The sequence below is a fragment of the Dendrobates tinctorius genome, unplaced genomic scaffold, assembly GCF_039654945.1.
Source record: "Dendrobates tinctorius isolate UK_male_01 unplaced genomic scaffold, ASM3965494v1 ptg000143l, whole genome shotgun sequence".
Classification (NCBI taxonomy): domain Eukaryota; kingdom Metazoa; phylum Chordata; class Amphibia; order Anura; family Dendrobatidae; genus Dendrobates; species Dendrobates tinctorius.
The window spans coordinates 35928591-35941842 of NW_027361810.1; the positions used below are offsets into that span (position 1 = coordinate 35928591).

Below are 13252 nucleotides of genomic sequence, written 5' to 3' on the forward strand. Positions count from 1 at the left end.
CTTTGCCTACTCCCGACCATTGGTGAGGGAGAGCGAGATGCTGGACTGCCAGATTCCGAAGGACCGGATAGACCGGGAGACCTCGTGTGGGTCCGCTTCCTTCGCACCTGCCTGGAATGAGAGCGGCCCCTGCAGGCCGAAGGCTCTTGTGAGGTGGAGGACCCCACCCAGATAAGCGAGGCACTATCCTTGCCTCCATTCGGGATGATAGGGCCCATTCCGGAGGATTTTGTTCCCTGGACTCAGCTGCCGGGGGGGGGGGGGCTCCTGTGCGCGTTCGGAATCGCAGGCCTCGCACAATTTGTTGCTCTGCGCATGCGGAAACGCAGCCTTACAGGAGATGCATGCAGTGTAGAGGAAAGTGTGCATCTTTCCTTTCCCGGCCATATTGCCTCTGCCAGGCACTTTGCTGCTTTTTTTTTTTTCTCTTTCTTTTTTTTTTTTTTTTATATAGAGAGGGGGGGCACCCCTTGCATCCTAGCGAGCTCCCGCAGACTTGGTTGCACTCACCGCACCTGCGTCTCTGTGCTTCTCTGTGGGACAGGCTTCCAGGGGCGGGCCCCGGAAGTGACGCTGCATAGCCGAGGGCGGAACTTCCGCCCCGGCCTAGCTCCGGCCGAAGCCGCGGGCTAGATTTTTACCACCCGCCCGCGGGAGGTGGTGGCGATGCTCCTGTGCTAATCTAGCGTCACAGGAGGAGAGGAACGGGGAAGGAGAGCCTATTTTTGCCTGCAGCGCCGCATCTCCCCTGCTGCCCAGGAGCCCCACGCACGGCCTAGCCGGACCCAAGCCCACCCACGCCCTGTACCTTCATCGCCAGCAGGTATGCAAATCATCGGGGAGGCGGGGGTGGTGGGGGGATCCCGGACGTGCAGGCACCCTCATTCCATCCAGCTTCCGAGGCCGAGGAGAAGGACCGTCCGCCGCCTTGCAGCACCTCCATCTAGCGTTGGTGGAGCAGTGGGGGCCGCTCGGACAGTCTGTACAGCCACATGGTTCCATACCTAGGGGTGGTCAGGGCTAGGTCCGGCATCATGTTCCACGTCGCAGGAGAGGATACGTGGAGGGATACTCACACGTGCTTGGCCGTTGATGGTTTGGGGAATTCGGACCCTTTCAATAGGATCCGTTGCCCGTCTAATCTTCATGGAAAAAAAGTCTGGAGAAAAAGACCAGACGTGTGCCTCCATAGACACTAAGCAAAAAACTGGTTTCCGCCCGCATTCAGGGTGAGGGTGTATACGGCGGGGGAGGAGCTAACCTTGTGTTGTTTGCCTAGTGTCAGCCTCCAGATGGCGGTAGCATACACCCCACAGTACCTGTGTCCCCCAATGAGGCGAAGGAGAAAAAAAGTGGTTTAAGACCTCAAATAATGCAAATAAAACAAGTTCATAATCATTTAGAAACAATACTAATACTAATGTTTTAACTCAGGGAGAGTTCAGAAATCAATACTTTGTGGAATATCCATGATTTGTAATCACAGCTTTCATGCGTCTTGGCATGCTTTCCACCAGTCTTTCGCACTGCTTCTGGCGCAAAAATTTAAGTAGTTCTTCTTTGTTTGATGGCTTGTGACTATCCATCATCATTACATTCATGTGGTGGTCTCTTAATGTTTTGCCAGAGCTGTATATATAATTTTATTATATATACTTAGAAAAATATACATATTTATTGGACTTATATTTGTTTTTATATTTTGATATTTGTTATATTTTGCAACACATAAAAACGTCAGTGCTCTCTTCTTTGACCTATCTACCCCATGTGCTATCCCCCTTGTCTGCTGTCTCTCTCCGTCCTGTGCTGTGTTCTCCCCTCATGTGCTGTCCTGTTTGAGCTGTCTCCCCCCGTGCTCTGTCTCTCTCCCCCATCTGCTGTCTTCCCTTCACATTAAAACTGCGCTCCTCCTGTACAAAGATGGCGGCAGTCAGCGAATCATTCGGCTGACCCCGGCGGCAGCGTGTTCGCAACGGTGTTCCGATGGTGGTACCCATACAGAGTGTGTGTGCTGTGCGTACGGCGTATACAGAGTGTGTGTGTGTGTGTGTGTGTGTGTGTGTGTGTGTGTGGTGCGACGGTGTTCCGCTGGTGATACCGCGCAAGAGGCTGGTATCAAGAGCAGTTTCCCTATTGAGACACCCATCACTTGGGCGTCCCAATATGGCGGTCGGTGAACTTCGGCCGCTTGGAATTCTGGGCTCCGGACACATCTGGATGGAACAGGATGTGAAGACATTACCAGGTAAGTATATATTAGATATATATTTATTTTTGCCTTTACTTTTATGAATCAATGACTTGTTCATTTATTTACCGGTAGTTTTCTTGTTTTTTCTTTAAGTAAATATATAGGAACGACATACCTTTTCTGAATAATCGGTGCTGACAGATTTTACAACACAGGATGAGGTTCGGATCTGGCCCCGGGGTATGTCGCTGGAGCCGTTCTGAGGCGGGTACATGGGCGGCAGCGGGGCCCTCCGCTTCTTTGGTACATCAGAAGGCATGGTGCTGGAATCATAAGACTTGGTGACTGTATTCGCTCTCATCATATGTTGCGCCCTTGGCTTATTGAGCAGCGGTGTGGAGGGGGCGCTAGAGGTCTGCACCACATACAGGAAAAAGGGAAAACAAAAAACAATGGAAATAGCAGGATTTAGTAACAATGGAGCATAGAACAAGCAACGCCAAGAAGTCAGTTCTGTCGAAATACAGACAAAATACATCCTGACAAGAAAATGAAAGGTCATTTCGTTTGCAAGAAGGTCTTCTGGTTTTAGCACCTTTTCCACACAGCTTGTTTTGTTCTATTCCTCTGTTATTCCTTCAGAAAATACATTAGTGAAGTGACAATTGTTACCCTTCCCCATCTAAGTACCACCGATAGGATGTCGCTACCGAATCTGATTCTATAAATATTGGTAATGTTCATTTATTCTTACATGTCCAGGAGGGATAACAGAGGAAAAGGCACAACCCAAAAATCCAAAAGAAAAATACTCTAGAATTGTCACCTCATGTAAAGAAACAAGGATTTCCAAAAAAAACATCAATTAAGAGGAAAAGCCCTCTATAAGCCCTGCTGATCCAGATCCCAACTGATGCAGGTAGTTAGCTCCGGTCCAGACAAACCCTTTAGATACTTTATTCCAGAACTAGTACACAGAGAGGGGGCCCCTCTGTCATCCCACTGCTTCCCAAAATTTTGGGTTGCCCCTGGTTCGTCATAGCAGCCTGGGGCCTAATGAAGACCCTCCATGTCTGCTGTTAAAGAAAATTTTTTTGCTATGTAATTCGAGAGCAACATGATGTAGCTGCAGAGACCCTGACTCCAGTGATGCATCACTTACTGGGCTGACTGTTGCAGTTTTGATAGAATCACAGTTTTCTCTGCTGGAGATTTAGCAGTTCTCAAAATGCTGAGCTCCGTGTAACCCCGCCCACACCACTGATTGGCTCTTGCCTCAACGCACTCTCAGCAAGCTACCAGTCAATTGTGGGGGCAGGGTTACACCAATTACCTGGACTGACCTGCACGTGAGACCTAGTCCTGTAGTGATAATCGCTTGGCGATAAAACACTGATTGTATTGACACTATAGCACATTGCCCAGTAAGTGACACATCACTGGAATCAAGGTCTCTGCCCCTACATCATACTGCTCTAAGATTAGGCAGCAAAAACCTACTTACAACTTCCCTTTAAAACTTTCCACAGATCAACTGGTAATATTGCAGAATATTGTACTAGGAAACAAGTGATAGGAGGCTGAAATTACCCTAATAATTTAAAATACACTATGTTTATATCTTACTAAAACGTGAAAAGCTGTTCTTTAATTTTTCTTAGGTTTGTTTAAATATATATTTTATTTAAAAAAATGGGAAAAAATATTAAATTTATATATACACACACACATTTATATATATATATATATATATATATATATATATATATATATATATATATATATATATATATATATATATATAAATAAAATGTGTATATCTATAAAATGTGTAAAATAAAATGTGTATATACACTCACTGGCCACTTTATTAGGTACACCATGCTAGTAACGGGTTGGACCCCCTTTTGCCTTCAGAACTGCCTCAATTCTTCGTGGCAGAGATTCAACAAGGTGCTGGAAGCATTCCTCAGAGATTTTGGACCATATTGACATGATGGCATCACACAGTTGGCGCAGATTTGTCGGCTGCACATCCCTGATGCGAATCTCCCGTTCCACCACATCCCAAAGATGCTCTATTGGATTGAGATCTGGTGACTGAGGAGGCCATTTGAGTACAGTGAACTCATTGTCATGTTCAAGAAACCAATCTGAGATGATTCGAGCTTTATGACATGGCGCATTATCCTGCTGAAAGTAGCCATCAGATGTTGGGTACATTGTGGTCATAAAGGGATGGACATGGTCAGCAACAATACTCAGGTAGGCTGTGGCGTTGCAACGATGCTCAATTGGTACCAAGGGGCCCAAAGAGTGCCCAGAAAAAATTCCCCACACCATGACACCACCACCACCAGCCTGAACCGTTGATACAAGGCAGGATGGATCCATGCTTTCATGTTGTTTACGCCAAATTCTGACCCTACCATCCGAATGTCGCAGCAGAAATCGAGACTCATCAGACCAGGCAACGTTTTTCCAATCTTCTACTGTCCAATTTCGATGAGCTTGTGCAAATTGTAGCCTCAGTTTCCTGTTCTTAGCTGAGAGGAGTGGTACCCAGTGTGGTCTTCTGCTGCTGTAGCCCATCTGCCTCAAAGTTCGACGCACTGTGCGTTCAGAGATGCTCTTCTGCCTACCTTGGTTGTAACGGGTGGCAATTTGAGTCACTGTTGCCTTTCTATCAGCTCGAACCAGTCTGCCCATTCTCCTCTGACCTCTGGCATCAACATGGCATTTCCGGCCACAGAACTGCCGCTCACTGGATTTTTTTTCTTTTTCGGACCATTCTCTGTAAACCCTAGAGATGGTTGTGCGTGAAAATCCCAGTAGATCAGCAGTTTCTGAAATACTCAGACCAGCCCTTCTGGCACCAACAATCATGCCACGTTCAAAGGCACTCAAATCACCTTTCTTCCCCATACTGATGCTCGGTTTGAACTGCAGGAGATTGTCTTGACCATGTCTACATGCCTAAATGCACTGAGTTGCCGCCATGTGATTGGCTGATTAGAAATTAAGTCTTAACACACAGTTGGACAGGTGTACCTAATAAAGTGGCCAGTGAGTGTATATATTTTTTTTTTTTTTTAAATTTTAATTTTTTTCCCATTGTTTAAAATAAAAAATAGATAAAACAAATTTAAAATAGATGTTGTTTTACCATATCCAGAAACATAAGTAAATATATCAGAATATTGATCCCACAAAATGTAGTAAGAAAACAAAAATCTAGAATTTTTTCTTGTTAGCTCATGACCCCCCCAAGTAAAAAAAAAAAAAATCCTTGAACTAACCTTTGAACACCAAAGAGGTATCATAAAAACTACAGCCGAATACACCAAGGTTACTTCCCGGTAGCCGGTTTTTCCGGAGCCCATGACGGCACACATGAGAGAGGGGATCCGCCCAGTCAGGACAGGAACCCTACTGAAGATAAAAGGGCGGTACCTCTCCCTCGCTTCAGCTGGTTTACAGAGCATGAGAGGCCCCCCGGGTTAGTGCACATGGTAAAACTATCACCACATTATATCTAACTAAAAAAACACCCAAACTAAAGTGCACACCAAAGGAGTGAAAAGGGTGGGAACATACAGGTGCCGTCATGGGCTCCGGAAAAACCGGCTACCGGTAAGTAACCTTGGTGTTTTCCCGTCTCCCATGACGGCACACATGAGAGACTTTTGTAGAATAAGACACCTTAGGGAGGGACCACCGCTTGCAGCACCCTTCTACCAAAGGTTAGGTCAGTAGAGGAAGACAGATCAAGTCGGTAGTGTTTAAAAAAGGTGGAAGGTGAGGACCAAGTAGCGGCTTTACAAATTTGCTCAATCGATACCTCAGCCTTCTCTGCCCAGGAGGTAGCCACGGCTCTGGTGGAGTGAGCCTTGATGCCTTCTGGAACCGGAGCGCCACTTGCGGAGTAGGATAACATAATGGCCTCCCTGATCCATCTGGCAATGGTACTTTTAGCTACCCCGTGCCCCTTTTTACTACCCTGAAAGGCTACAAAAAGGGACTGATCTTTCCTCCACTGACTAGTTATTGACATATATTGTATTATGGCTCTTCTTACATCTAATGTATGGAACTTTTGCTCCCCCGGGTTTCTGGGATTGTTACAGAACGACGGCAAGGAGATCTCCTGAGTCCTATGAAACTTTTGGACTACCTTGGGGAGATAGGCCGGGTCTGGTCTTAGAACCACTCGGTCATCCAAGATCTGTGTATAAGGAGGACATATAGACAGAGCTTGTAGGTCGCTGACTCTTCGGGCCGACGTTAAGGCTACCAGTAAGACCGTTTTAAGTGTAAGTAGCTTTGGTGACAGCTCTAGTAGTGGTTCGAAGGGATCTTTGGTTAAAGCCTCCAAAACTAGGTTCAGGTCCCAGGGTGGTATCTTTGGGATAATGACCGGCCTTGACCTGCCACAGGACTTAATGAACCGGGACACCCACCTATTGGCTGCTAAATTGCAGTTATATAGGGCCCCCAAAGCTGAGACTTGAACTTTGAGTGTGTTAGTGGCTAACCCCAGTTGCAGCCCCGACTGTAAGAACTCTAGGATAGGTCCCACTGGAGCTACATCCCCTAAAAGGTTCCCCCAGGAAGTCTAGGAACTTTTTCCACGTTCTACCGTAGATTTGGGATGTTATTGGTTTCCTACTTTTCAACAGGGTGGAGACTAACCCTGGAGAGAATCCCTGGCGACTCAGTAGCGCCCCCTCAAATTCCAGGCTGCTAGATGGAAGCCCTTCACCTGAGAGTGGACCACTGGTCCCTGGGAAAGCAGGTCTGGAATCTCTGGTAGTATCCATGGATCTGTCACTGACATGAGCCTCAGAAGGGAGAACCAAGGCCTTCTCGGCCAAAAAGGAGCTATAAGAATTATTCTTGCCCGATCCTCCCCGATTTTCCTGACTACTACTGGGATCATTGTTATCGGGGGAAATGCATAGGCCAGGATGAACTTCCAGGGTATTTGTAGGGCATCTACTGCGAAGGGGTTTTCCCTTGGATTTAGCGAGCAGAACTTCCTGACCTTCCGGTTGTGTGCGGTAGCGAACAGGTCTATTTCTGGTCTGCCCCAGGCCTGAACTATTTGTTGGAAGACTCGGGGGTTTAGGGACCATTCCCCTTGTCTTAGATGCCTGCGACTCAGGAAGTCTGCTTGTATATTTTCTGCCCCCTTTATGTGCAATGCTGTGATGGATAACAGATGTTGTTCTGCTAGCTGGAAGAGTAGATCTGATATTTGCATGAGGCCCCGAGATCTCGCTCCCCCCTGATGATTGATGTAGGCTACTACTGCTTGATTGTCCGTCATGACCCGGGTGTGGCGGCCCTGAAGTAAGGGAAGGAAATGTTTCACGGCTTTTTCCACTGCCCATAGTTCTTTTACATTTGAATTCTGATCGCTTTCTAGTGAGGACCAGGTCCCCTGTATTGTATGGGATCTCAGGTGTGCTCCCCACCCTGTGGCACTCGCGTCTGTCGTAATGATGTCCTCGACTGGTTTTTGCCACGGGACACCAGCTGTTAGATTCTTTTCTACAGTCCACCAGAGCAGGGAATCTCTTACAGCCACTGAGAGACATAGTTTGCCTTCTAAATGCCCTTTTAGTTGTTTCTGCGCTGACAGGACTTCCCACTGTAGTTGCCTTAAGTGGTACTGCGCCCATGTTACTGCGGGTATACATGATGTCAGTGAGCCTAAAAGGGACATTGCGTTCCTCAGTGTCATATTTGGCCTTTGTATTGCTGTGCGAGCTAGGCCTCTTATCTTGGTCACTTTCCTCTCTGGTAGGAGGCAGCGTTGTTGCTCGGAGTCCAATATCAACCCTAGGAAGGATTACTCTTTTACTGGGGTTATCCTTGACTTGGGGATGTTTACTATCCATCCTAGTCCTACTAGAGTTGCTATTACTTCCTTCACTTGAAGTGTGCAGTGGGATTCCGACCTCCCTATTACCAGAAAGTCGTCCAAGTATGGGACGATCACTATGTCCCTGGATCGCAGAAAAGACATTACTTCGGCCATCACTTTGGTGAATACCCTGGGGGCTGTAGACAGGCCAAACGGAAGGGCTGCGTATTGGTAGTGTTTCACCTGCCCCTGGATATAGAGCGCTACTCTCAAATATCTCTGATACTCCCGATGGATTGGGATGTGATAGTAGCCATCTTTTAAGTCTATCACTGCCATGAGGCAATGCTGGAACAGGATCTTTGTGGCCGTGTTGATTGACTCCATTTTGAAGGAGCAATTGTCTATCCACTGATTGAGTCTCCTCAGGTTGACAATGGTTCTCCAAGAGCCGTCTGGTTTTTGTATTAAGAAGAGGGGGGAGTAGAACCCCCTTCCTTCTTCTTGCGCTGGGACTTCCTGTAGGACTTGTTTTTTCACTAGTCCCAAGACTTCCGTCTCCAGGGCCAGCTGTTGCTCTTGGGCTTTCCTTCTGGATGTTATTATGAAGGTATGCCTGGGCGGACGGATGAATTTTAAGCCGTCCTTGATTATATTTAGGACCCATGTACTGGGGGAGATATTTGCTCAGGCGGAAAGGAAGAGAGAAAGCCTTCCCCCTACCTCCGGCCCAATGTCATTGGGGAGATTTTTTGGAAGAAGTGGAGGGCCCTTTAAACATATAGCCCGATCCTCTTTTTTCTTTAAAGTCCCAGCTTTTTCTATCTCCCGGGGGACGACCCCTGTTAAATCTCCTCCTCCGAAAGGGCTGCTTCTTAGGTTCTCCCGGAAATCGGGGAAAGTTTTTCTTCCTATCCCCCGCATGCTCCAAAATCTCTTCTAGTTTTTTCCCGAAGAGGAATTGGCCATCGCATGGAATGGAACATAACTTGTGTTTAGAGGGTAAATCTCCGGGACACCCTTTAAGCCACAGGGCTCGTCTTGCCGCATTTGACAGGCTTGCTGCTCTAGCTGTCAATCTTGCGGAGTCTGCAGAGGAATCGGCCAGGAAAGCCGCTGCTCCGTGCACCAATGTTAGATTAGCTAGAATTTCGTCTCTAGGAACTCTATCCTTGATCTGGTCCTCTATTTGTTGCAGCCAGACCATGAGGGCACGAGCGGTACAGGTACCGGCTATTGCTGGCTTCAATCCCCCTGCTGAAGCTTCCCAGATGTGCTTCAGAAACCCATCTGCTTTTTTATCAAGCGGGTCTTTCAACACGCCAGAATCTTCTAATGGCAGGGATACCTTTTTTGAGGATCTGGCTACAGCCCCATCAATTTTTGGGACTTTTTCCCAGGTTTCTGAGTCCTTCTGGTCAAAGGGGTACCTCCTCTTTGATGTGGAAGGTAAGCCCCCTGACCGCTCTGTCTTTTTCCATTCCCTGTCAATTAGCGCTTTTATTTTATCATTTACAGGGAAGGTACGCTTTCGCTTTTCCTCCAGTCCTCCAAACATTACATCCTCTAATGATTTGGGAGTTTTTTCTTCTTTAAGGCCCATTGTGGCTCTAATGGCCTTGACCAGTTTTTCTACGTCCTCCGTTGGGAAACATGGACGGCCGCCTATATCGCTGTCCGAGGAGGATTCTGAGGACTGCGTAGAGGAAGAGGAGGTGGAGGGGGACAAAGATCTATCCCGCCCCTTCTGCTTTGGCGAGGCCTCTGAATCGGAGCTCCTTCTACGGTTTCTTTTCTTTTTAAGGGCTGCCTTTAAGGAACCTTTCACCTCCTGATGTATTAACTCCTTCAGACTAGTCACCAAATCAGGGGTCTCCTCCTGTATAGTCCTGTTAATACAGTCAGCGCAGAGATCTTTCTGCCACTGATCTGCCAGCGGGTTTTTACATAGGGCGCATTCTCTATTTTTGGTTTTGCTGCTGGCCTTCCTCGCCCCCTAGTGATCAAACAGAAAAAATGGAACCCCATTACCATAAGGGTGACATTCACGTAGATCACTCACCACCGCTGTCAATCAGGGATACCGATCTCGGAGGCTCCTCAGATGCACTCGTGACGTTTCTCCTCGACGTCTCAGAGTCATGCCGATTGCGCTTATGACTGCCGCTCCCACCACTTGAGCGACTGCTCCTGGTATGTTGGTGGCTAGGCCTGGCATCTGGCGAGAGGTCTTGCTGCTGACGCTGCTGCTGTCGCTGCTCGTCTTGCCCCACTTCCATTCTGAAGTCTTGGGCATGAGTGCGTCTTCTGTGGTCATCCCCCTTATGTAAGGGGGATCCACTGCACTCTCCGCCTCCTCCGGTAAATCCCACCGCCCCTCCACCACCCTGCCATACCACCGGGATCTCTCTTCACCGATCGGCGTTCTTCACCATGGGCGCCGCCATCTTGGATTGTCGGCGCCGCCTCCGACGTCACGCGGGCACGCCCCTTCCCAGCGTGCCCTGCGCGTGACGTCAGAGGAGCGCGACCCGGAAGCGGCCGCTCCCTCAACGCTCCTGAGCAGGGAATCACCGGCAGAGGGGGAGAGGGTGGCGCGGCAGCCACGGCAGAGCCCCAGGACCCCCGCCGTGCTGTTCCTGCGCCCGCTCGGACGCTGAGCCCCAGAGGACCCGCAGACGGCGCTTCCTCCATCCCGACGCCCAGCGCTCAGGAGCCCAGCTTGATCTTCTATGCCGGCACGGGAGAGGGGCAGGTAAGTGTGACCTGCTGTCTTCAGCACGGGTCCCTGTCAGGACAGGAAACCCAACTGAAGCGAGGGAGAGGTACCGCCCTTTTATCTTCAGTAGGGTTCCAGTCCTGACTGGGCGGATCCCCTCTCTCATGTGTGCCGTCATGGGAGACGGGAAAAAACAAGATCTCATACAGATCCACAGAAGAGAAAAAACAAATATGGGTCTCAGACAAAAGTGACAGAAGTCTTGTTTTATTTGATGAAAGTGGCACCGTACTGGCCATAAAGTAGACTTACAATGTCATTTATACTTTCTAAGTGATTGACGTAAAGACAAATCCCAAAAGCAGTGTTTTTTTGGGGGGGTTTTTTCAGAAATCCTACCTGTTCACGTTTCTTTTTAGTACTTCTGCGGAAAAAGTTGAAGAAGCCTTTTTCATCATTCTGCTTTGTGTCCACGTTCAGACAAGATTCTGCAAATATGAATGGACAGTATAAAGCCTATAGACGTAGCAGAGCTGAGTTCGCCACTGCGCTGTATAGTAAGCCAGCACGCTTTTTTTTTTTTTATACATATGTTAGGCTGGTTTCACATTAACGTTTTTTAGCGCAGCGCATCGTGCACGTCCATGCACCATGCTACCACTATGTTTAACATGGTGGCGAATGGTCTAGCGTTTGCAAGCGTTTTCGTGCGCATGCATTTTTTTGTAGTGTGCGCCTAGGCGTGCCGGACGCAACCTGTTGCATTTTTGGTTCGTCAAAAAAAACGCATGCGTACGGAATGCGCCAAAATAACACATTACAGTCTATGGGAACGCAGGCGTGCGCATGGATATGCGCACGCCTGCGTTAAAAAAAAAAAAAAAGCGCACACGCTTTAAGCGTTAACATGGCTACAAACGCATGCACCTAAAAAAAGCAAACGCATGATGCGTTTTTTGCATGCGTTTCTATTGCGCACGAAGCGCAGCGCTAAAAAACGCTAATGTGAAAGTAGCCTTAGTAGTGATATGGCCGTGGAGGCGCTTGTTCCCCCTCCCCAATATAAATGGAGACTTTGTAAAAAGACATCCGATGTGACAATCATAACAAATCCAACATAGAAGCCTAATGCTGATCAGGGTGGAGGTGCACCGGGGGCGCGACATTGCACTCAAGACTGCCCCTTACAAATGCACAGATGCTGGGGGGTTTTTTGTAAAAGGCAGCCATGATTTTCTAACTCATTACAATCCCCTTAGATGCACATTTGCAATCAAAATCTGAAATGATATAATAATTATACATAAAAAAAACGATAAATAAATGTTATATATATAAGCCAGAATACTTGCCTTGTAAAGGTGGTGGCCTTATCTCTGTTGGAGATGTAGCTGAAATGAATTAAAAAATAAAGATTTTTCATGAATGCATTAAAAAGTTAAAAATCATCATTAAGCGAGTTTCTAAATCATGTTTAGTAAGGGGATTATCCTTTTTCACTAATCTTCTGCTCACAGGTTCAGTTAAAGGCCGTGATTTTATTTGTAGAAAAAGCCATACAATGCAATGAGTAGAGCCTATAGCGTCTGAAACCCGTTTGCATTCATTTTTAAATATTTGGTGATGTTGGAGCTGTGACTTTCTTTGTACGAATAAAATGACGGCTTTTAACAGAAGAACCCAATGCTGGATATCACTCGTTTTCCTCACGCCTGTTATTTATTTACCCTCCCCTGGTCCAGCGTTATGGTAAATCTCCAGCTCTACCAAGGTCTGGGATGTTTGGATGCAGAATTGACATCGCAAGACAGCCCTGCAGCCGAACACCGAGGTCAGTGGCTCACACCACCTAGATCAGCAGAAACTATGAGCTTCGTGATTGACTGAAGCACTGTGGAAAGAATACTACCACTGCGGCCAAAGGAAAAAAGCCTGAGAAGGAGAATTAAAGAGCAGTTTGTTTTTTAACACCTCACTTAGCTTGCTGGCAGAAGACTGATGAAAAAAAGGATAAACTTGCAACTGCAGTGTCTGTAAGTCTGAAATCTAGCTCAATGCTTTTGCAAAAATGTTAGAAATCAGTCAGAGCACTGGCTCTTGAATAATCTCCGATTTCCCCTCCCTTTTGTAAATCATAGAGATAGAAGCCAGGAGGGGGTTGGACACAGATCTAAAGAGTGGAGAGAAGAGCAAGTACAAACAATACCTGGAAGGGCAAAGAAAACAGGCTATAGAAAAGTAGGAAAGGTTTGCAGGATAGAAGCTGTGCTAATAATGAACATAAGTAAAGACTATACTACTGAAAGAGAAACTCCAAGAAAAAAAAAAAAATCTCAGACTTGGATCAGGCAGCCAATTGCATAACAGGAGTTGTTTCTGCACTTAAAATGGGGAGATTCTGAGAAATCACTCTACTACCTGACCCTTTTGGAAGCATCTTTGTGCCAGTAGAACAGTGGATGCAGCTACT

At 47.2% G+C, this 13252-nt stretch overlaps 1 protein-coding gene across 6 annotated transcripts in view; it reads right to left on the reverse strand.

Annotated features, from left to right (window-relative positions):
* The window catches only part of COBLL1 (cordon-bleu WH2 repeat protein like 1), a 167286-nt gene that overhangs the window by 36002 nt on the left and 118032 nt on the right, over positions 1 to 13252 (reverse strand). For all 6 annotated transcript variants that reach the window (XM_073545757.1, XM_073545758.1, XM_073545760.1 and 3 more), the window contains 3 exons: positions 12135 to 12173; positions 11182 to 11270; positions 2370 to 2609 (listed from right to left, as the gene is read on the reverse strand). In XM_073545757.1, the coding sequence (XP_073401858.1) occupies positions 2370 to 2609; positions 11182 to 11270; positions 12135 to 12173 (368 nt within the window). The remainder of the gene's footprint in view (positions 1 to 2369; positions 2610 to 11181; positions 11271 to 12134; positions 12174 to 13252) is intronic.